This window comes from Dipteris shenzhenensis, chromosome 17, assembly GCF_047967505.1.
Source record: "Dipteris shenzhenensis isolate YYH24624 ecotype China chromosome 17, Dip_SZ_1.0, whole genome shotgun sequence".
NCBI classification, from domain to species: Eukaryota; Viridiplantae; Streptophyta; class Polypodiopsida; order Gleicheniales; family Dipteridaceae; genus Dipteris; species Dipteris shenzhenensis.
In genome coordinates, this window is record NC_141612.1 from 35672115 (window position 1) to 35697445 (window position 25331).

The 25331-nt window shown below is 40.1% G+C and overlaps 1 protein-coding gene across 1 annotated transcript; it reads left to right on the top strand.

Annotated features, from left to right (window-relative positions):
• Nucleotides 1-13166: 13166 nt before the first annotated feature.
• LOC147892045 (putative LRR receptor-like serine/threonine-protein kinase At1g67720) lies at nt 13167-15491 on the top strand. The gene is made up of 7 exons (XM_087388559.1): nt 13167-13176; nt 13641-13790; nt 13883-14094; nt 14200-14323; nt 14634-14820; nt 14967-15099; nt 15216-15491. The coding sequence occupies exons 1-7, from the start codon at nt 13167-13169 to the stop codon at nt 15489-15491; spliced, it is 1092 nt and encodes a 363-aa protein (XP_087244685.1).
• The last annotated feature ends 9840 nt before the right edge of the window (nt 15492-25331 follow it).

Sequence of the window (25331 nt, forward strand, 5' to 3'; positions counted from 1 at the left end):
CAGAACAGGGATAATGTAATGTTGGAAAAATATCAAAAACCATGTAAAAATATAAAGTAAGTCATATTCAAAATCTTTTTCTTTTATTATGTCTAACATACGTGATCTTCAAAAGTTAATTTTTTGTGCAGTATTTGATGATTTTGACATCGCCAGTGCGTCCGGAGCGGGGAAAAACTCCCAAATTGACCATGGAAACATAAAAAACCGACGTTTGGAGGCTCGAAACAGGGCAAAAATATCCGGAATGGGAGATTTGCACAAAAACGCGATTTGGCCAGCTGGACAATTCCAGCTCGCCATATCACGGAATGGGGGATTTGTACAAAAATGCGATTTGGCCAGTTGGACAATTCTAGTAGGCCAAATCGCAAATCTCCCATTCCGAGCATTTTTGTCCTTTTTCGGATCTTCGGGTGTCGGTTTTCGGTTTCTCCAGCATTGATTTGGGGGTTTTGGCCCACTCCGGATGTACTGGCGATGGCAAGATTATCAAATGCTGCATAGAAAATCAAGGATATTATATATACATTTAATGTGAAGCTTGAGTACTAGACTGACATTTTTGTAGTAAGTATCGTATTTTATGGCATTTCATATATTTTGAGTATACATTTAATGTGAAGCTTGAGTACTAGACTGACATTTTTGTAGTAAGTATCGTATTTTATGGCATTTCATATATTTTGAGTGTAACAAAGATAGATAAATAGTGAATTTCTTAGAGGGCCTCAAAATGAGTTCCCTTCTTTCCTAATGTAGTACGAGCTTAAATGATTTCTCTTTGATCCTTCTTAGGATTATCAAACAAGGGTTGCTCACACAACAACGATATCATTATTCTTTGCATATTCCAATGTTATTTTTTTACATACTAATAGGTATTTTCTTTGGAAGTTTCTATAACTTGCATCGAGCCCCTTGTCTAAAAGGAAAGTACCTAAAAAAACTTTTGCTACTAACCTCAAGCATTTAAGCACCAACCAAAACTTGTAGCAACGTTGGAGCAAATACGGACAATTTTCTGAGAGGGGAAGAAAAGCCCAACACTTCTAAGAGAGAATTGGCCAAAAGAGTGGATCGTAGAGAATGGCAACGAATGAGAGAGAATCTCTTGAAAATCTACATTTAAGGACCTCCAAAACTATGTTAAATCTTCTTCTTCTTCTTCTTTTATACCTTGAGATTTAAACACTCAAGATAAAAATAAGTAGCAAGCATTGGGTTAAATATCCTTAAAACTTCTGACAAAATATACAACTTTGGTGCTTGTTGCATTGTACAAGGTCATGAAGCCTCACGCTTATCTACAAAACTTAGAAGAAGAAGAAGAACCTAGACTTTCGAAAAACTAGCGTGGGTTTCTCTCTATTGTTTTTTATCACATTTAGAGTAACAAATCAAACTATATAGGGGCTTGACTAGTTGCTTTTTATCATTGTTAGGGGGTTATGGGATCATAATAACTTTTTTGCGCAGACTTGACTGAAATCTATTATGGGATGCTTGAATCCCCCACTTACTCAAGCTCCACTAATGGCACTCTTTCCCTTACATTGATTTCCCACACTCCTTCCTTGGCCTTCTTTTTGCCACTCTCCTCTCAATTTCCATGCCTCCTCTCTTGTTCATATGAATTTGCCTTCACTTCCTTTTGTCCCCTCTTCATTTCACCAATCATTGGAGTGTCTATAATAATGGTTATAGAGGTCTTCTAGTTTGTTCTGTAGAAGGGTTTTCTTAACTTTGGCATTGAGAGACATGTCAAACCAACTATTCCTTACACCATAGTTGTCTTTGCCCAATTGGTTTGTAGACTGGATCGTGTCTATCTCTTCTCTAGCTGCCTCTATTTAGTAAATGATCTCTTCTTTTCCCATGTTGCTATCATAGGTCGATGTTGTGGGTAATTCTATTCTTCGAAGTAGATTTTTATGCCTCTCTCCCTTGGAATGCCTATTTCTAAAGCACTAGGCACAACCCCAACTTTTGATTTTCCATTGATGTGATTCACCATTTGGCTTACACTTGATCGTCCGCTCGCTCCTCTAGATAGCACATGTTGCCTTCATGAAAAATGATGCCAACTTGCCATGGAGGACTTTTGTTGCTCACCGCATCATCTTATCCTACTTTGACAAGAAGTTGAAGGTCATGTTACTGCAAGAAGTTTAAGGTCAAGCTAAGATTTGAAAAACAAAGCTACAAATTTGGTGTTATGATCATGCAAAGAAACTTGGATTCTCTAATTTCTTGTGCAACAATGTGCAATTGTATGGTCGTGGTGATTTCTGAAGTAATCTTCTTGTAGGAAATAGACATGACTGAGGATCTAGGATAACCTTGGTAAGGCCTCTCCATCATTCAGAAGAGAAGCAAACATCATCCATTGGTGATAGTTCCCTTTACTTTTCTACTTTTTTCAAGTCGAAGCATTGTTAAAAATGTCCTCCTCATGTGAGTCTACTAATGAAAAGAAGTTGAAGTACTATAAAATTTTTTAAAAAATCCAAAAAATTGGTGTTATGATGATGCAAAGAAACTAGGATTCTCTAATTGCTTGTGCGACAATGTGCAATTGTATGGTCGTGGTGGTTTCTAAATTAATCTTCTTGTACGAAGCTAGACATTGCTGAGGACTCAGAATAACCTTGGTCAGACCTCTCCATTTGGAAGAGAAGCCAACGCGATAATTCCCTTTTCTTTTCTACTTTCTTCACCTCAAAGAATTGTTTAAAATTCCCTCCTCATGTGAGTCTACTAATGGGTCAATGTTTGCTTGGGTGTAGCCATTTTTGGTTAGGGTCAGGGCATTTTTTGTATATAGGTATCTTGCTTGACCCATAACTTATGCATTGCTGAACGGAATTCGACAAACTTTGTCTTTAAGTGATAGTACAAAGTTCCAATCTTGAACACGAGACCAAAAAGATATGGAATAAAGATTCAAAATGAGACCATAAAGAATTACAAGTGTTAAGTTGCATGCATTTTGAAGTGTATAGGATATAATAATTTATTCAAGAAAAGCAAAATTTTGTTATGCACATACATGCAACCAAGTAATCATTCAAAAGTATACTACATGAGATTCTCCTCAACCCAAGGACACACCTAATTGAGAACCCCCCTTATGTATGGTTTAAGGGGCCTCCAACATTGTGCTAAAATTATGCACACCCATTTGAGGGCACACTCCATAAATTTTTCTTGATTTGTTGAAAACCAATATGGATTAAAATTTAGAATCCAAACTAGTGGGACTACTACATAATTGTCTTAAAACATTGATAGTTGGTGACATAGGTATCTAGATTCACCCTAGAATGAAAGAAGTTAAAAATGTGCAATTTGTGCATGTGCAAAGATCTTTGGATCTTTTTCCATTCACTTGATTGCTATATGGCTCATAAGCATGCCAAAGGTCATTGCATTTCATAATACACAGCATCAGACATGATAGCATGCCCTTTGGTCTATATGTGTTTTGAAGAAATCTAGGCGACATTGCACTTGCTTGGATATCCAATTTTGCTGACGTGCACCATCGAAGGCGGGAAACCCCGGTGGTTGAAAATTTTCCTACTCTTATGAATTTCAAAATTTCACCCCTCCTGCCTGTAAATCTTTGAATATCGCATGTACACTGCCCTACAATCTGCATCATACATTGCATACAAGCTAGTTGGTCTTTACTCGGGTAAGTTATCTTCTATTCTTTGCTCATCTCACAAGCTAGATGGTCTCTATTCTAGAGGGCCTTCACTAATCATTGCCATGGCATCAATGGCAAGAGGCAGTTCATCATGGCTTGCAAGTGAAGCAGATAGAGGCTGCAAGATAGGAAAGCTATTGGTCAAGGCACAAGGAGCATATTACGGGTTGAGGAAAGCAATGGCACGGTATCGAAATAGCAACAAAAGACACTTTTGTAATGTTTGCAAAAGGAGAACAACGAGAAGAAAGAATACTCCTTGTAGAGTAGGAGTAGGAAGCGATTGCAGATGCATGCCATTGGAGCGAAGAACATGAGCTTAGATCAACTAGCTACAAAGAGGGTGACATTAGCTATGTTTGTGTCCCCTAAAATTCAGGAGAAACAGCCTATGTGCATGATGTCAAAGATGTTGTCAATTAGAGGGACCAACTTGGCTCTAGTTGTTGGATACAGAGCAAAAGCAATGCATGAGCATCCCAATTTCAAATAAGGACATCTGCAGAAAAAGCAAACAGGATGCAAGAAGTTTGACGAGCATATCATATACATGCTGGATACAATGCAGGTAAATGGTTGCCTAAACTAGCTCGGTGGTTGTTTGTGATTGGATTTTGGAATAGTTTAATTGTTTAATTTCAAAATCGGCTGGCTTGAACTTAATGTGATTGTCCTAAACTATCCCAATGGTTGAAACATCATGTGATTATCCTAGACTAGCTCAATGGTTATCTATGATTGAGTTTTGGAGGAATAGTTTCATTATTTAATTTCTACATCAGGCTGGCTAAGACTTAATGCAATTGTCCTAAACTACCCTAGTGGGGCTGGAACATCATGCAACCATGGTTGGTTCAGGTCAAATACAGTTATGTGGTCCTCCTAAACCATCATAATTGAATAAAAATTAACAATAATATATTTCACAATAGAATATAAATATGTTGTTATTGTCTAATTGATGATTAACCTGGTGGTTGAAATTATTGTGTTTCCTAGTAGTTAAATTAGTTAAATTCAACTTTCTACTGGTTTGGGTCATATCCTAGTAAATTTCTAAACCAGGATGGCTTGGACTTATGTGATTGTCTTAAACTAGTCCGGTGGTTGAAACATAACCGCGATGGTTCAAGTCAAATGGCAATTACATGATTGAAATTGTGGGCTAAGTACAAATATAGAGATAAACAATAATATATTGTTATTGTCTAATTGTTATGCCCTATTTAGGTTATCCACTAGTTATGTGATTGTCCTAAACCAGCTCGGTGGTAGAAATTATTTTGTTTTCTAGTATCTTTGATTAGTTTAATTATTAGCTTGATTAGTTTAATTAGAATGTGTTTTTTGCATGTACAATAATATATCACCGAGCTGGTTTAGGTAAGACTAGTGGTGAAAATTGTGACCATCCTAAACCAGCTCTGGTTGTTTTATTTTACTAAAAGCTTGATTAGTTTAATTATTATCTTGATTGGTTTAATTATTAGCTTGATTATATGTGACTGTCCTAAACTAAAATTATTTTGTTTTACTAGTAGCTTGATTAGTTTAATTATTAGCTTGATTAGTTTGATTATATGTGACTATCCTAAAACAGCCCAATAGTAATTACATGATTGAAATTGGAGTAGAACAGAAATACAAAAATGAACAGCAATATATTGTTATTATTTAATTGTTAGAGCCCTGTTTAGGTCACAGACACCAGTTATGTGATTGTCCTAAACCAGCCTGGTGGTAGAAATTATTTTGTTTCCTAGTAGCTTTGATTAGTTTAATCATCAGCTTGACTATTTTAATTAGACTATATTTTTTGCACGTATAGCAATATATCACCAAGCTTGTTCAGGTCAGACACAATTCGGTGGTTGAAATTTTGACTGTAAACTAGCCCAATTATTTTTCTTTACTCGTAGCCTAGTTTAATTATTACCTTGATTAGTTTAATTATTAGCTTGATTATATGTGATTGTCCTAAACTAAAATTGTTTTGTTTTATGAGTATCTTGATTACTTTAATTATTGGCTTGATTAATATAGTTGATTAGTTTAATTATTAACTTGATTATATGTGACTATCCTAATTTAGTAGGGTGGTTGAGATCATTTTATTTAGATTGCATTTTTGTACGTACTGTGTTTTGTTTTGTTTTCCTCATAGTAGTGCAAAAGGGGACTTACTATGGTTGTTCGCACATGTTACTAGGTGAGTCGACAAAGGTGTATCTCAAGTTTATGGATCAAAGCTTTGACATTTTAATTGGGCAAAGGAGCTTTTAGCATTGCAAGCCTTGGTACATCATGAAACTTCAAGACAGGAATGTGTGTTGTTGCTTTTTACACATGGACAAGATTGTGTGTTGTTGTTGTCTCTCAATTTAAATCGACCCATGGATTCTACTTTGTCTCAAGGTTTAAATCCCTGACCGGTCTAAACATGATGTGGAATTTCTTTGAGTCTAGCCATGACAAGTGTGAACATGATGGATGTGGTGCTGTTATTAAGTGATCTCTATTTAAACATCAATTAACATGCCCTCAAGTAAAGCTCAATGATGCCCGTGATGTTGTGGCATGGCTTACAACCAACCTCTCCACAGGGGCACAAACAACATACAGTAGTATGTTGAGTGGTCCATGAAGTGAAAGTGAATGAAGTGCAAAGGAGAAGCAAACACAATTGTGAAGCCATGAAATGAACTAATATCTTGCATAGCATATGGGGATTTTCAAACAACCACCTGCTCAAAACAAGAAAGTCTGTAGTGCATGCATCATAGTGGATCATGAAAGTTGTGAGGACATTGCAATTGTGAAGAGTGGGAGCCAATTTAAGTTTTCCCTTTACATGAAGATGGAGTGATAGACAATGGAGAGACAAACAATGACTCACCCTAGTTTGGGGAGTGTTTTGATGACCTCACTAATTGTTTGAAAGAGGGGGATAACTTCACAGTTTTGTCACTACCTCTGGAGACAATGAGGAAGATGACCCATACTCTATGTTGTTGAGTACTAAACCCAACCACTACACCTGTTTTAGTAAATCCTAAACAAGACCGCGCGTGTATTTGTAAACCCCAAACAACCCCATGCTTGTTTTTAGTAAATTCCAAACAACCATCGCACTTGTTTTAGTTAATCCCAAACTACCCCTTTAATCCCAAACGAGGAAAAATGTAAATACCAAATGAGGGAAAATGTAAATCCCAAACAATAAACCCGAAATAGTAAAATAATCCCAAACAACCACTGCAGTTATTTTAGTCCCAAACAACCCCACGCTTGTGTTTAGTAAATCCCAAACAACCCCTAGTAATCCCAAATGAGGGAAAATGTATGCCAAGTATCTTTTACAACACCAAGATGGTGACCACAAATCCTAAATAAATGAATTGTTTGCTAGTTTCACATAATACTAGACTGATGTCTATTCTTGGGTAGCTCTAAGATTGTGGATGATCGAAGTTTATTTGAACATTTATAGCCACCGGGTAAACACCGGCCCAGTACGAGAATGATCATGCCCATCTAAATTCTCTTTGTCAAATTTACTTGCATCAAATTGTTATAATAGTGACTATGTACTCAGGACGATCTAATTTGCAAGCTCGGATTAGCATTGAGCTAGAATCAAACTGTAAGAACAATAGAAAACTAGAGAGTTAAATTTTAAAATTTCTAGTTATAATGCCTACAATGACTGCACTCAGGACCACCTAGTTTGCAAACTCAGATTTTCAAGATCCACATTGTAGATTCAAGACCATATCATTTGAAAGATCCACATTGTAGTACCATCCTTCAAATGGAATGATGTCTATTCCAAGTGGGTAGCTCTAAGAGACCATCTAATTCACAGGCTCAGATTTTGAAGATAAGCATTGCAGACTCAGGACCACATCTAGATTGTAAGCTCAGATTTTCAAGATTCACATTCCAGATTGAAATGTCCTTCAACTGAATGGTGTCTATTCTTGAGTAGCTCTAAAATTGTGGACAATCAAAGTTCATTTGGATAATTATAGCCTACTAGGTAAACACCGGCCTTGCCTGAGAGCATGTAGGTTGCAAGGAAATACACTGTAGAAAAATACAATTAAAATACAACTAGAGTGATCGTTGCACAAGCAATTGTAACACTATTATTACTGTTACTTCAGTAGTGAATATGGTTCTAAAGAAGCTCTAAAGAAGCACAAATGAAATACCTTCACTCTCTTTTAGGATTTACTACACCCAGAGTGGTCATTGCACAAGGACTGAAATAGGACTAAAATAGCTCCAAAATAGGACTTACAACATTTTTATTGGTTTAGAACTAAAATAGCTCCAAGAACCAGTATGGTGGTTTAAGAAAATACATCTAGAAAAATACAATTAAGTATAAAAAAATGCAAGTGTCGATATGGCCCTTGAGGGGTCCTATCTTTGGATGTAGATGTAATCTCTTTTGTTTAATTTTTGCTAGAAATGGTTTTGTTGTTATAAACTATCTTTGGATTTAATCTCTTTGTTTAGATTTTTACCGTCAGCAATGGTTGAGTTGTTGTACTGGCTAGGTGTAGTCTCTTTTGAAACTTTGATATAAATAATACGATTATCGTAGCCATTTGCTGGTAGCAGTGATTGCTAGCAGTCGTTGTACAAACCATTGGTACATTTTCCTTGGTTTTAGGATTAATTGCAACAAGTAGCACTAAAATAGTTCCAAGAATCAGTGTTGTGGTTGCAAGGAAATACGTTTCCCTTGCAACCAACTCTAAAATAGAACCAATGCAGTGGTTGCACAAGGAAATACATCTGCCTTGGTTTAGGACAAATTGCAAGTAGCAAAACTACAAGTAGCACTGAAATAGTTTTAAGAACAAGTGCAGTGGTTGTAAGGATATACATTTTCCTTGGTTTAGGATTAACCTTTAACAACTTGTTTTAAACTATTAATTGCACTCTCATTATACTATAACAACATGCTGTTCCAGCCATTAGGCTGGTTTTAAACCTTCATGATGGCACAATAAGAAGAAAGGGGGCCCTCGATGCAAAATATATGAACAATTATAGGACTCTAATGCGGGTCTCAGATGTTCTAGCCAATTAAGCTAAATACATTTTCTTTGGTTTAGTTAGAAGTAGCTACATCCACATCTAAGAGCCAACACAGTGGTTGCACCAAGACAACATCAGTTTGACTGTTACAAATCTAGATCAATGCAGAAAAGCTGTGCATAGATGACAAATCGTGAGCTATGGGGGTAGATGATAGGACAGACTATGGACAGTTTGATGCACAAAGATGTAGCATAGAGATTGTGCAAGGATGGTAGAATTGCTCATGTAGTGATGTGTGTCAAGCTTTGAGTGTTTAGAATATCAAATTTTGATAGATCCTGTCTCATTATTATGCCAGTTATAAAGCAATCATTATGCTATAAAAAATTTCAATGAGAGCGCGCGAGTACGTTTGAAATTCAAAATATTGCTCACCAATGTGTCGTGTTGTGGCCCCAAAATTTCCCCTAAAATAGTTTCATGATTTGCTACACTTGATCATGCATTAACCCAATGACAAGAAGTTGAAGGTCAAGCGTAAGATTCAAAATATAAAGCCAAAAAGTTGGTATTATGATCATGCAAAGAAACTAGGATTTTCTAATTTCTTGTTTAATAATTTGCATTTGTATGGTTGTGGTGATTTCTAAAGTAATCTTCTTGTATAGAGTTAGACATTGCTAAGGATATAGTATAACCTTGATAAGGCCTTTACATTTAGCCTAATCGCATCCCACGACATTGTTGATAAGCTCATAGTGTTTTGGCTTTCATACATGGCAATCAAGCTTTATCAGAGACATAGAGAAAAGTCTCGGAGATGACTATGAAGAAACATCAGAAGATTTGGGATACATCGCTGTTGCACTCATGCACAAATGTATTCATCACATTGATGGCATAGCTTAGCATCAAGCATGCAGGGGAGGAGTTGAAAAAAATATTTGAGACTGACTCCAAGAATTCCAAGGTGAAATTGCTCATGTGACTTTATACTTTGAAGTATGATCCAAATAATGATCTCATTACTCATTTGAGAAAATACAAGAGTATTAGACAACATTTCGCTAAAGTATGGTCCAAAGAATGAACTTTTTATGGTTGAAGCATGATCTAAAGAATGATCTCACTAGTCATTTGAACAAATACAAGAGCATTTGATAATAATTAGCTATACCTAAACAAGTTTTGGATGGAGATCAAGCTAAGGAAATGCTTTAGTCAATTGTGACATACAAGGATATAACACTCGAGACATTATCTAATATGGATAACTTGATATTGAGTCACCCCTATTGGAGAAGAGAGTAAAATCAAATTAGTAGAGAGCATGACATTCACATCTACTTATGACATGAGCACTAGGAGGAACTTCCAAAGAGGCAATTGAAGGATCAAATGCAATCACTATAAAATCACTATGGGTTGAGGGAAACATCTACTTATGACATGAGCACTAGGAGGAACTACCAAAGAGGAATTGAAGGTTCAAATGCAATCACTATGGATTGAGGGAAACATTAGTGTGTCATATGCAAGAAATTTGGTTATGATAAGACAAACTCTCATCAAGCCAATTATATTGGCTAGCATGCCACTTCAAAGCCATGATGTATTCAACTCTAATGATCACAATGAGCATGGCATTCACATCTACTTATGACATGAGCACTAGGAGGAACTTCCAAAGAGGAAATTGAAGGATCAAATGCAATCACTGTGCAATCACTATGGGTCGAGGGAAACATCTACTTATGACATGAGCACTAGGAGGAACTTCCAAAGAGGCAATTGAAGGATCGAACACAATCACTATGGATCGAGGGAAACATCAGTGTGTCATATGCAAGAAATTTGGTCATGAAAATACAAAACTCTCATCAAGCCAATTATATTGGCTAGCATGCCACTTCAAAGCCATGATATATTCAACTCTAATGATCACAATGATGTATCTTCATCCACTCGAAATCTCTTTTGAATCCCCTTATGTATTAGGTTTACTTTGTCACCATATGATGTAGCAAAGGAAGCATTTTTCATTGCGGCATACCTTGATAATTAGACCACATACATGTTTATGAACATAATAGGGGAGTCAGTGTGGGTAACCATCTATGTAGACATGTCACACCTTTGATGAATTAACAATTGGCAATGACCGGCCTAGCATCAAGGGGGGTGTTAAAATAGATGATGCTTGACATATTGTATGTTAGTAATATAGGAGTTGAAGAGTGAAATGAAGAGAGAATTAGCTGATTGGATGAGAAATGATTAGAAAGTTGATGGTTATATAAGTAAGGTTGAGTGTATGAGATGTTGATATGTATACTTGGGTAAGGATAACAAATTTCTAATTCTGTCTACATACCGAGGCACTTTCTAATGAAAGAGATATGGCTTCTTAACATTGATTCCTCTCCCTCTCGTGATTTTCTTTTTCGATCCTCCATAGCTTCATTAGGCAAACCTGAGACTCATGTTTTAACTTATGGCTTTTGATAGTTTCCATTCAAGACTAATCTTTATCGTTCATACACTATTGACTCTTGATTAACGATATGCCATTTACTCGCCACCTTTTGTCTACCACGATACATCCACAAGTGCCACACTATGTTGACATTCCTAAATTTTCCAAAACCTTAGCTTGACTTAGCCTTGCCAAGGCATCCAAAGGTTAGTTGACCATAAATAAGGGTTAATTTCCTTGCACTTGCCATATCTACCATATCTACATCCTACATCTCTAAGTGATGCACTTGTCATATCTATCCTATCCATTTTGTTTGCCCCAACATCCTCATGTTGCACTAGTGTCTAAAACAGTAGACTGTGAGGCTTCAAGAAGTTGATGAATTTTATAAAAAGCAAGAAAGGAATCTTCAATGTTCTATGGTCCAAATGCTAATGATTGGGCAAAAGATGCAAAAAGAGAATGGATTGATTAGCCAAAAGAGGAATTTGCATGTCCACGTCGAGATTTCACCTTGCTTGTATTATATTTGTTGCTCATTTTTCATGCCAAGAATCTGTAAAGTGTGGCCATTCTAATTACAGATCTCGCCATGTGGTTTGTTTAGTTGAGAATTTTGATTTATTTGTGGAATTTTTGTTGGAACATTTTGAGTAATGGGGATTTAATTTTCCAAGGAAGGACTGTGGATAATTTGGTTCCTTATGATTGAGAGACTTGGATTTTGAATTGGAATTAGCATACATAGCAAGTGTGGCATTCAAACTTGCCTCGATTATTTTTCTGGTAATAAAAGGGTGGCAGGGCTGCTAAAAGGAAGATTGCTTGGGGATCGCTTGTATATGTTGGGTGAGGGGAAGCCCAAAAAGGAAGATTGCTTGTACATGATGGGTGAGGGGAAGACTGAAAAGAGTTTGATAATCCACATCCCCCCTCCAGGTTGGAGAAATTATTGTACATCACCCAAATCATTCACATTAAGTTTCCTTAGCTTTTTGAGATTTGTGACTTGAAAAAGAAACATATGTAGAGCTCTCATTTAGTTGTTTTAATTGTTCCCAAATTTGATGAGCAATGGTCAATGTTTATGTTCGTCTTCCATATGGAGGAAGAGTCATTGAGGTCTTTGGTCTTCTATTCCACAATGGTTTGGAAGTTTTCTATATATATTAGGGTCCAACATGATGCGAGATACCATCGACGACGGTAAGCAGGTCAAGTTTTTGTAAGAGCACAATTCCATGGTCATTTTGATGGTTGGTAATTAGTGTTGGACAATTTGGCCACTTTGTAGGTGCATGAAGCTAGCAGCTTGTGCCATCGTGATAAATTGTCCGGATTAGTTATCATGATTGTTAGTGCTTCGATTAGTCTTCTTGGGATGGGTTCAGGGTGTGATACCATGTAAATCTATAGAACTTGTATATGATAGTCAAAGAGAGACGCTTGTATGCAAAGAACAACCTAAATATTCGTATTCCATGAATGAGTGTTTACATGGTTTCAATTAGTGTTTGTTATTAATTGAAATAAAATCTAAAGTGTTAACATTATATTTCTTCAAGAGGGTGTACTCTTATTGTGCAACTGCAACATGCAGAAATTGGTGCGTGCTTCTCGATGTGCTCAATTTTGAAAGAGGTGACAAGAAGTTAGAACCGAAATAGGCCTTGGAAGCCACAAGGAGTACACTACTAATAAGTAATTGAGTCACTTCTTCTCCATTGCCTTGTGTTTTTGCCCACTATTCATTAAGTAACTCATGCTTTCACGTCATCTTCTGCATTGCCTTGTGTTTTTGCCCACTATTCATTGCTGTCTTTCTACTCTCCAAACTTCATCTGCAGCTTCTCATCACTCTTTCTCTCTTCATCTGCAGCTTCTTCCACCTCCTTCCTTCAGCTTCTTCTCTACGCCATGGCTCCAGGTATGCTGCCACCACCTTTGCGCTTCCCTGATTCCATGTTTTACCTCCACATATGGAGAATCCACAAATCTCAAGTCCAGTTTGGTCTCCAAATCTGGGTAGCCATGGCCTGCAGGTCGCAGCAAAGTTTCAGAGAAACGTTGCCAAGCGGACAATGCTTACGTATCGTTCCTGTATCCATCCACACAATAATCCGCCTTCCAATAGATGTTACTTCCCACTTTTTGCTTCCCCAAACTTAACAAAGCTCATACGTAGTTTCACGTATGGACGCTGTACTATTGCTGTCGATTTCTCTACAGCGGAAATTTCTCAAGGGTCGATTGCTTCTCGTGTTGTTTCTCAGAGTAGCGTGTCATCTTTCGCTGGCAGCGCTATCATTTGGAAAAAGTACAGATTCTAGAGCCGAACAAAGCTCTACCAGTGCTGTTTTGGCTCTAAAATGCGGAGTGTTATGCTTGTAGGGATGATAGTTGAGATAGTTGTTCCTGCGGTAATCTGCGTTGTCCTCCTGTACTTTGCTATCATATCTTGCGTCAGGAAGATGGCCAAAGAGGAGTTTGAAGATCCAAGACTACACAGCGACGGAGAAATCGGTTACCATCCAGAACATGGTGACGCTTCATAATCGACCACTCTTTATTGATCCTACAACTATTTCCAACTTTCAAATTTGTTGATGTCTGCCAGTATTCGTGCAACGCAGGCATTGGGCATACCCAGCTTACCGAAGCTTCAAATGTAGCCCAGGTCTTCAACTACAGAGAAATCGAGCTTGCCACGAATAATTTTGGTAAGAGGCTTGGAGAGGGCGGTTTTGGACCTGTGTGTGAAGGACGGCTCGCAGACGGTCGCACAGTTGCCATTAAATTATTGTCGACGGATTCTCGGCAAGGATCTCGAGAATTTTTGAACGAGGTTGTTTCACATTGACGATTACAAATTTTATATGAAGGCTGTTTGGTTGTAACCAAACATCTATTATGTCAGAGTTTGGAAATCAATTATATTTTTGATTTACAGGTGGGTCTTTTGTCAAGAGTGCATCATAAGAACCTCGTCGGGCTAATTGGCTACTGTACCGATCAGAAATTGGTGTTGGTATACGAGTACATGTCAAAAGGATCCTTGTCCGATTCTCTATATGGTAAGATAGTTGTTCACTACCACAGGATTGTAAGAGCTACCTGGATTTCAAGCCTTCATCACGAATAGACATTGATTTGGTGACAAATCATCTTGTTTGCATAATATTTCAAGGTGAAAGGGCAAAGGTTGCACCATTGACTTGGAGAACAAGGCTAAGGGTTGCTGCAGATGCTGCACAAGGTAGGGAGACGTGGCAGTTCAGTTGCATTTGTGAAGGAAGGTTTGGGTTTGTACGTGTGGCTTCCAGATATTATATTACTGATGAGGATCATCTGTGCTATTGGAATTATGTGTGGATTGATCTTTAGGATTGGAATATCTACATCATGGATGTAGTCCACGTATCATTCACAGGGATGTGAAAAGCAGCAACGTCCTTTTGCATGAGAAAATGGAAGCAAAAATTGCAGACTTCGGAATATCAAGATTTAGGGCCATCGATGCTGAAGACATTACAACAGCTTTGATGGGCAGTCTGGGCTACCTAGACCCAGAGTACTATTACTATTCACTATCGTCTTCTTTGCACGCAATCTATTCCATATCCTCATTGATTTGTACAGTACATCCTTGATTACCATGAAGCAATATGTTATATTGTCAGGCTAAGCTTTGCACTTGTGGCAAACATCACGTTGCAGGTACGCATCAACCTTAAGATTGTCTGAAAAAGTGGATGTGTATAGCTTTGGGATTGTTCTCTTTGAGCTCATCTGTGGCCGACCTCCAGTTAAGAAAAGCATCCCAGGGCAGGCGGTTCACATTGTTGAATGGGTAAGACCAATCTTTCGACTAAACTTTTAGGCTATTTAGGAAGCTTCTCTTCCAGACTAGCATATTATGAAGCATAAATGATATCTTAACTGTTACCGAATTAATGGGTTTGGCAGGCACGACCTTCAATACAGCGCGGGGATATACAAGAGATCATCGATAAATCTATCGGTGTGGACTACAACATATCATCCATCTGGAAGGTTATTGAGATTGCTATGATGTGCGTGGAATTTGATAGTAGCAAGCGGCCGAACATGAGCGACATTTGTGCTGAACTAAAACAAGCGATTCGGACAGAGCTAGACGCTGACGAGAAAAGCGATTTTGAGGCAATATCAGATTTTTCACGCAGTGGATCCCTTTCTGTGAGTCATGTACAACCTAGATGAGTACTGTTGATATCAAGCGACGTAACTCGAGTGAGATCTCTTCAGTTCAATGGGATCTCACCCTATTTTTCAAACATCGAATGTTTTTCAATTCCCTCTGTCGTGCAGCCTGTCAATGAATTCATTTTTTTTGAATTTAGCACGGTAGCTCGATCTTCTAAAAGCATACAGACCCTCTTCAAACAGGCTCCTAATCGATATACAACTTGGAGCATCTCATACGTGATCATCTTAACGCGGCTTCCCATTAACTCACATTAACTTTTGTTGTATTAATAGGGCCCCCTAATGTTCTAAAAAATAAATTAGATTAATTAGTCGTAGCGACGGGAGGATAAGATAAGATGAGGGCAAAAAATGAATGTCTCGAGAAGACCTACGAGCTCAAGAAGGTTGTGATCCACCGACCTTGGGCACCTATAAAAACCAGTGCCCCGAGAACAAGAGGGTAGAGAGGGGGAGAGGCACAGGCCTGCGATAGGGGTCACGACCTGCGATACTGCCTGCGTTTACATAGATTAAGGCCTAAAATATTCGCAAATAGCATTCCGTAATCGATAACGAGGCAGAGACAAATTGGTGAGTGAATAGGGATCACTTGAATACACCGCGTGGAGATTTTTACGTAGTCTACATTGTCATGGATCATGGGTCACCACGTTGTATTACTGCTGCTACTTGCTTGAACTAACTTACATTGACTTTTGTTTATTTAAAATTTTAGTGATTTGGAGTTGAGTGGAAACTTTTCCATATAGACTACTACTCTCTTGCTCCTTCCTTGGATCCTTTGTCTATAGTAGCTCTTTTTCGATTTGTTTAGGTTGATTTCCAATCTGTTGGCCTCCACGACTAGTTGGTCTGCCTTCTCTTTTTGCAGGGCTTTTCTGATTCTTGAAGCTTGATGTTGGCCTTGGCTACCACTATTGCAATATTTTGGTAGATTACAAACTCAAATTTCCTTTCCAGGATATTTCTTGTGGTTGTTGTCATGGCTATAATAGATTTGAGAAAAGAAATCTCCTTTTGGTCGGCCTGATTATCTTCAATCATTAATTTGTGGTAGCCCTTGGCAGATTGATATGAGCTAGAGGTACAAAACTGGAGGTCTTGTTGATAGACGTCGGGGTGATAAGGGGGCTATAGTGGCTTTTGGCCAAGGCTCTGTGCTCTGGCTGCCTTGGCTGCAGTGGAGGATTTGGCTCTTGGGGCTCCTATGTCGTATCAATAATATCTTCTCCTTTCCCAATGGGCCTTTCAACTGGCATTCCTTACGGAGTTTTTTTGCAATTTCTACCTCCCTCTTGCGGGCTTCTTCCTCTCTGATCCATTGGAGCTCTTCTTGTTACTAAAGGAGGTCATCCTGCTACTTTTTACCCGCTTCCTCATCTTGGAGTCTTTTGGCTTTTCCTCCTCTTGCTGTCGTTTGGTAGTCTCTTCCTCTTGCTGCCTTTTAGCAGCAATTGCTTCCTCTTGTGCCTTTTAGTAGTAGCTGCGTTCTCTTGTGCCTATTGGCTAGGCTCCTCTCTTTGCTTTTTGGGTGACAGCTTGGTTGGTGCAGATTGGGCAGCTAGTGCTGATAGCAAAGCCACATCTCTTTCTACATCACCATACCCTTCTGGAATGGGGTCGCTAGATAGGTGATGGATGATGGGCTTAGTGAACATTGGATTTCAACTTTTTTCCCCACGCGTCTAGATGCTAACCAGTTACCTGTAAAGAAATCTGCCCAATTTATTTCTTTTGGTTTGTGGAGGTGGGCCAATAGATTAGGCAACACCACACTGTGATGCTCCGTCAACTATATCTGGGTGAGAAGAGTGGCTACCCAAGCTGCTTTTGCCAATGGTACAATTTGAATCAAGTTTATAGGGATGCCACCCCTATGTACCTTTCTATTGTAGTTGACCACTTTTGCAAGCCACTTCTCCAAGTTACTTAACTTAGCAAATGGCTGGAAGATGATGGGAAGACCGAAGGCACATAGTAATGGAGAGCACATAGTACTGTTTCCATTGTGAAATTGTAGTGGTGGTATTGTCCATCCGTGTGGAGCCAGCTTGTCGCGCTTGTAGACTAATCGTACCTATCGACAAACTCTGAGCAAACTCTACCACCTATCGCAAGTCCAAATGGCAAGGGAATAAGCTTGTCACTGTGTGTAGCCCGATTTCTTGGATCAGGGGTACCATGTCCGAATCCTGAAGGTGTTGTGGTAGTATAGGCGGTAGTCTTTAGCATTGCACTTGTCCTGAGAATGAATAACTACCCCTTGGAGCTACTCTAGCCAATCCCTGGGGCACCAACTCCCTTTAAAAACCTATTAAAATCTTGACTATGAGATGAATTTAACAATATGCCATGAGTAGAAATTATTCAAATTGACATGGTTGTGTTCTATAATAAAAGAGCTTCAAATCTGTCTTTACACCTTGAAATTTGGGTCACATGAAAAAGTTACATTAATTTTAAAGGAGGATTTTCATATTTTTGTGTATTTTCTACCTCCCCTCATCCAAAAGACTACCCCCCTTGGGCCTCACATATTATGAAAAATATGTACAAATCTTAAAATCTTGCATATTTTTCAAGGTATATAGCTTATATTTTGTGGGAGGAGGGCATGAAGTTTTCATATTTTTCCCTTGCATATTTGAAAATTTTAAAGGAAATCCATGCATATTATGTATGGACCTTATCCCCCACACCCTAGATTTTGGACAAGGGTAGTAACATATTACATATTGAGTTGGTGCCCCAGGAGCCAATCCTACTAGAGTGGATAAAAGCAAATGACCTATACTGCATGTTCTGAGAAAATTTGCATATCCTCCATATTTAAAATACGTCACTTCCAAAGTGTGTGGGTAGCATATTGATGTGTTGATGTCTCTAGCTCATCATTTGTAGCCTATTGGGCAGAGGGATCCTGCTCCACTTGACCCGAGAGAGATGTGAAAGAGTGTAGGAAGATGAGGGAGTGATGGAATATTAGAAGGCTGACAAGGCTTCGTTGGTGGGGTTATGTTCCTTTACAGAGAAGAGGGCTTGAGAGCTGATGGAACATGAGGAGATGGTCTAGACATGAAGTGGGGGTGAGGACTAGAGTGTTTTTAGAGGCTTTGATAATTCAAGAGATTTTTTTACAGAGTTTCAGTACACCACCAAGTGAGGACCTGTAGAATGAGGTTGGCTATTTATATAGGGGTCAGTGTTAGCATTAACACGGTGCGATTTGCATTATTAAAGCAAAAATTTGTGTTAGCAGGGGATTAGCACAGCGACTCAGCATTAATAAAGCAGTGAGTGGTATTAGTAAAGTAGCAACTGGCGTTAGCTTTAGCGTAGTGAGTCGTGAGTAGTTGAGTTATGTGTATAGCAGTGACTGAGTCAGTCATTGCATTATAGCCTTGCTATGCTAGCCTTGAAGTAGTGATTTAATTTTGTGGATCCTATTTTTAAATTTTACTAACTAACTGACCTCTCGGGACTTCACCTAGGTGAGTGTGAGTACATGTGAAGTGATAGGGAGGTTGCAGCAATCAAATGTTGACTTTGTCACTATCTGACTCTGACCGCGTGCACATGAGTTAGTGACTTGGTGATTGGAGTGCCTACAGACTAGTGGACCATGACTTTCTACCACTTGCTTCCTATCATATTCTTTGATGTGGAAGGTCAACAAGTTTCTGAGCATCATTCTTGATAATGGCATCCATTTCTTTCTTACTTTTCCTTGGGAAAATAACTTTCTAATAATGCTTCAAAAACAACTATAGAAATCAACAATCTCTGAGGCGTTGGTTGTTGGCAACAAAGAAAGAATCTGGCTATCAGAAAGACCAGCCTATTTCTAGAGAACCTGGCTCATTGCCTAGGAAATCTCTAGAGTAGGGGCTAACAACCAGGGAGGGGGACTATACAACCAGTGGATCCCTCATGGTGTGAATACATAAAATATGCCCACAGGCCAAGCCCGGTAAAAACGTTCACATCTTTTGGTAGTCGCTCTAGATCTTGACGTCCCATTTGTAGATGATGTCTTGCTAGATGGTGGGAAGAGCAGTTGCCGATGGAACATGGCAATCACCCATCACCATGATGAGATGTTCCGCACAGTAATGCTAGCCACTATCTACAAAACAATGTCCTCTTGAGAGGTAAGAGGTAAGATGATGATGCCGAGAAATTGGAGTCACCTTGGGAAGCTCAATCCTGAGGATGCTCTATTTATGCATCATGTAAGTTGGGTATGAACCCCCTCTGTCAACCAAGCTCCCGTGCCCACATGAAGAAGTCCTGCCCATTTGAAGGCTAAAACCGTGCAAAGTCCTACCCATCATGAGTTTGGGATGGCTGCATCAATCTCTCTCATTTGTGGGCCCACCCCATGAAGATGGGATATAGCTCCTAACTGCACCTCTGCCTTTGGGGAGATTGTCCTCCAAGCCTTGAAAGAACTTGCTGGGCCATTGACCCACTGTGCCTAGCCTGTGCCTAGCCTATATGAGTCTGTTGTCTGAGCATGAGGCCCTCTTGATCCCAAACCTCTGGATACCAATAAGAGGCTGGCACTCAAACTCCTCTTTATAGTGGAGATGAACCTTGATTGAAAAAATGAATCTCCAGTTTTGTTAACGGCAAGGACTCTATTTTCACCTAAAGATGAGTAGGGACTTGAATGCTCCCTATTTTCATCTACAATGCCAAATACCTATTCTTACCTAAACAAAATGCATGGATGATGGACTGGAGTGTTTAGGACTTGGAGTACCTGGTGTCTCTCTAGGTGGCATACTTGCTTTGAGAACCTATAAAGAGTGTGGAGAGATACGTCCTTGAATTATACATAAATGGCATCCCAGCTTGTTGGTATCAAATTTGTTTGGTCGAGAATCCTCCTCAATTGGAAATAGGATAGCTTGGCATAGACTTGTAGAATCCTTTGAGTCTCTATGATGTCGATGAGAATATTGGTGCTTGCATCCGATGGTGCAGAAGTGTTAGTAAGTTCTTATGGGTTTGCCTCCTTTTTAGGAATAGGTTCTTATGGGGCTATCACATTCCTTGCCAATAGTGAGACAAAAGTAGAGGCTATCATTGGTGGGTGGCACTTTGGAACCTAGTGAGACTCACCTTTTACTTTTGCTACAATAGGTTCTTGTGTTTCTACCCCATTTTTAGGGACAGGTTCTTGTGTGAGTGCTATGGCTACTCATATAGTTGTAAGAAAACAATATAATGTCTGTGCTCAACAGATAATAGGATCTCGTACGCAGAGAGAAAATAGATAGTATGGAGAATAAAAAATTTGATTACTATAGAACTGATACAATAGATGGCGCTGTCTCCCAACCGTGCGTTCCTGTGAAAGAAGCTTCGATGGTGAGCTAGAAACAGTAGAAGATGGAGGCTAGATGCTAAGGAATCAGGGTTGCTGTAGCCAGTGATGAAATGGGCTTCACGGGCTTGCTCTTATATAGCCACCACAAGTAGTCGGTTAGAGCCAATTGGGTGACCGACCCAGTCTACCCAAAACGGTCAACTGGGGGTCGGTCCCAAAATAGGCCATCGACCACACGATAGAACCGGTGCGCAAAATAGAGCAACTAACCTACGGACTCCATTCGACCCAGAGCCATCCAGGATTATCTGAGGCTCCAAACGGGCCCCGCAACCCGAGAGTGGGTTGCCCTGGGAAATGCTCCATCTACCCTCAATGCGGTCAGTCATGGGATGCCTTCCCGCACTTGCATGTAGCCTAGTTGGCGGTGTGCCAACTCTATCTGAAGCCGTCCAGCCATCAGGCCACACATGGCCCCCATCTGGTGTCCAAACTAGGACCTACCGGATAACCGAGCTACTCAAATGCCCTCTTCTCATATGGAGGGCTTACAAGTAGAGTTAGCTAGTTCTTGCGTAGTTACATGAGAGTGGAGCATTGATATCTAACACCCCTCCTCAATGCCCACTCGCAAGTGAACTTACTTTTTCGGCCCAATGCCAAGTCGATGAAGATGCCTCTCCAGCAAGTCTCTTCCAAGAGCCTTCATGAAGATGTCTGCAGCATTCTTTGTAGTCGAACAGTACACCAAGTCGACCTCTCCATCCATGATGAGCTCGCGTACAAAGTGATATTGAATCTCGATGTGTTTTATGCGAGCATGGAACACAGGGTTCTTTGCAATCGCCATGCAACTCTAATTGTCACATGATAACTGCGTAGACTTGTTTTGCACTACACCCATGTCCCCTAAAATCCTCCTCAGCCACACTGCCTCGCAAGAAGCAAAGCATGCTAATTTGTACTCGACCTCGGTAGAAGAAAGAGCAACTATGGGTTACTTCTTGCTGACCCATGACATAGCTCCAGATCCAAGTGAGAAACAATAACCTATCACTGATCTCCTGCTGTCCACATCTCCTGCCCAATCCGAGTCACAGAATCCGGTCAAGATGTTGCCCTTGGTATAGGTGATGCCATAATCAAGTGTGCCTTTGATGTATTTAAGCACCCGCATCCCTGCCCTCTAATGGTTCTCCGGGGGCTTATAAAACCTGCTTAGTACACCAGTCATAAAACTGATGTCCAGCCGTGTGTTGCACAAGTAAATCAAGCTACGCACAAGCCTTCTGTACTTCGCTTCGTCCTCCAGTGGTGATGAATCCTCGTTTGAGAGCTTCACGTCAATCTCCATAGGGGTACCAATTGTCTTACACTCAGCCATGCCAAATGCCTTCAGTATCTCTCCAGCATACTTCAGCTGTGAAATGAAGATCTGTTTTGGCTCTTGCCAAACTTCAATCCCCAAACAAAAATGCATCAATCATTTCAAACTCTCTTCCTAGCAAATGCTTTGTCTGTGAGATCTTCTCTTCATGGTTCCCTGTTATGACAAGGTCGTCCACATAAAGGACCACTATCATACACCTGCCTCCTTCTCTGAAGATATACAAATTTGCATCAGATGGGCTCCTCCTGAACCCGTTTTGCAAAAAGTAGGCATCAATTCACTGGTACCATGCTCGTGGGGCCTATTTCAGCCTGTAAAGTGCCTTCTTCAGTTTACAAACTTTACCTTATGAACCGGGGATCTCAAAACCTGGTGGTTGTTCCACGTATACCTCCTCCTTGAGATCTCCATTCAGAAAGGCGGATTTTACATCCATCTGAAACACGGGCCAACTTCCCTGGGCAGCTAAAGCCAAAACATTGTGAATTGTGGTTAGTCAAGCTATGGGAGCAAAAGTATCCTGATAATCAAAACCATGTACTCGTGCGAATCCTTTTGCCATGAGCCGAGCCTTGTACTTATCCAACGTGCCGTAGGACTTGTACTTGGTCTTGTACATCCACTTGGTTCCGATTATCTTGCATTTTGGTGGCCGATCCACAAGTTCCCAAGTGTTGTTCTTCATTATGGAGCCATACTCCGACTGCATAGCCTCCATCCACCTATCATCACCGTGGCCTCTTCAAGACACTTGAGTTCTTCAGCACGGATCACCTCTGTCATCAATGCATAGTTGACCAAGTGTTCATGTGCCCTTCTTTGCTCCTCTAATCTCTTGGACCGGCGGTGTTCGGATGGTTCCTCCTCAATGGCTGGAGGTTCTTTGCCATCCAAAAGCTGCTTTACCCACTTTGGGAATGGCTATTGCCGTTGTGGTTCTACAGGCTCTTCTTCATCTTCTTTGTCTTGAATCCTCCCAAGCACCATTGGGGGAGTTCAGTCTACTGTTGGTGGTGGTACTAGATGGATATCTTGGTCTTGGTTGTCTGGGAAGGAAGCATCCTCCTCCAATTGATGCAGCTGTTCTGAGAAGACCACATCGCGACTTATAATTACCTTCTTGGTAACAGAGTTATAGAGATGGTAACCCTTCGCCTCTTCACTGTAGCCCAAAAAAATACACTTCCAGCTCCTCGGTTCCCATTTGGTCCTGTTAGCATCAGTGACATGCACAAAACAATCACATCCAAAAACTTTGAAATGTGCAGCTGAAGGTTTCTTACCAGAAAAGGCCTGCAGTGGAGTCATCCCGTTCATAGCCTTCGTGTAGCTATGATTCAGGATGTAAACTGCCGTGTTACATGCTTCAGCCCAGAAAGTCTTTGGCAAATCTTTCCCTTTCATCATACTCCTGCCCATTTCACAGATGAAGCGCATCTTGCATTCTGCTACTCCATTTTTTTGTGATGTATGTGGCTGGGGTTTCTGCCTCTTGATCCCGTGACTTTTGCAGTAACTTTCGAATTCAGTTGATGTGAACTCTCCACCTCTGTCTGATCTCAACTTCTTCACCTTCCTTCTCGATTCTTTCTCGACCATTGCATGCCATTCCTTGAACTTACTAAAAGCCTCATCTTTAGTCTTCAGGAAGTATATCCATATCCTTCTACTATAGTCGTCGATCAACATCATGTAGTAGTAGGAACCACCCAAAGCTTCTGTCTCCATCTTTCCGTAGAGGTCCATGTGAATGAGCTCTAGAGTAGCCTTTGCCCTACTGGCCTCTTTAGGAAAGGGCTGTCGATGCTGCTCGCCCATCATGCAAGCTTCACATACATCGGGCAGATATGAAATTTCTGGTAGGTCTGCAATCATTCCACTTTTATGCATCTCCTTTAAAGAACTAAGGTTTAGATGACCAAACCTCTCATGCCACAGCTTAGTGTTCTTCACATCCACTCGAGCACTGAAAGCTGAGAGTTCGTAGATGTTGTTGCACTGTGTACCTTTACCAATGACCTTCCCTTGAAGATCTAGAATCTGTGTGCCATTCTTCTCGAAGTGAACTTTGAGGTCTCGATCCGTGATCATAGAAATGGACAATAAGTTGCTCTTGATATCTGGTACATAAAGAACATCGGACAACTGTTTTACAACTCCATCTGACTTGAGAGCAATCGTACCTTTTCCTTTTGCTAGACATTTTACATCATTACTGACTGCTACCAGGATGTCATTCCCTACCGGCTGTAGAGAGGTATACCAATCCTTGCGACTGGTCATGTGGCGCGATGCACCATTGTCAATGATCCACGGTTCATCCGCAGGTACATGAACTGCCTCCATGCAAATCTCCTCAATTGCTATGAACAACTCTACCGGTACTGCTTGCACGTTATTGCTAGACTCTTTCTTTACTCTGTGCTTCTCATCTGCAATCTTCTTTCGGCAGTCATTCTGCTTGTTCCCTTCCTTGTTGCAATAGAAGCACTTGATCTTCTTCTTTCTCTTTTTATCATCAGAAGAAGATGGGTTACCAGAGTCCTTACCCTTACCTTTTTTTGATCCAGCGTAGAAAACCGAATCTTCTCCAGTCTTCGTCTTTTGATGCATCTCCTCCTCCAGAAGCATTGCGCTAAAATCCTCAAAGTTGAGGAGCGGATTTCTGTTCTACGTATTCAGCGCCATAACAAGACCGTCGTACTTTGGTGAAAGAATCCGTATGCACCTCCGTGCTAGATTCTCACTGGTGATGGTGATGCCAATCGTAGTCATCTGATCACGCAGATTCTTCACCTTGGTGATGAACTTCTCTGCCGTTTTAGACTCAGACAGTTTCTCTCTCCAGATTCTGAATCCACATCTGATTCGTGGTCTCGTACTGATTTTTCAAGACCGTCCATGCCTCCTCCGCTGTGGTGACATGTTGAATTAACGCCGTGATGGAATCACTTACACTGCACACAATAGAACACAGCGCATCTACATTTCTTCTTGTCCACCCGAGAATCTCATCCGTAATTGGTACTATTTGTTGTGCTGTATTGGCTGGATTCGGTCTCGGAACCGGTTTCAGGTCCACCCCAGTAGCAGTATCCTAAAGCTC

Coding starts and splice junctions, on each gene's coding strand:
- LOC147892045 (XM_087388559.1), top strand. Junction 13,791..13,882: donor CGGTTACCATCCAGAACATG/GTGACGCTTCAT, acceptor CGTGCAACGCAG/GCATTGGGCATACCCAGCTT. Junction 15,100..15,215: donor CGGTTCACATTGTTGAATGG/GTAAGACCAATC, acceptor TGGGTTTGGCAG/GCACGACCTTCAATACAGCG.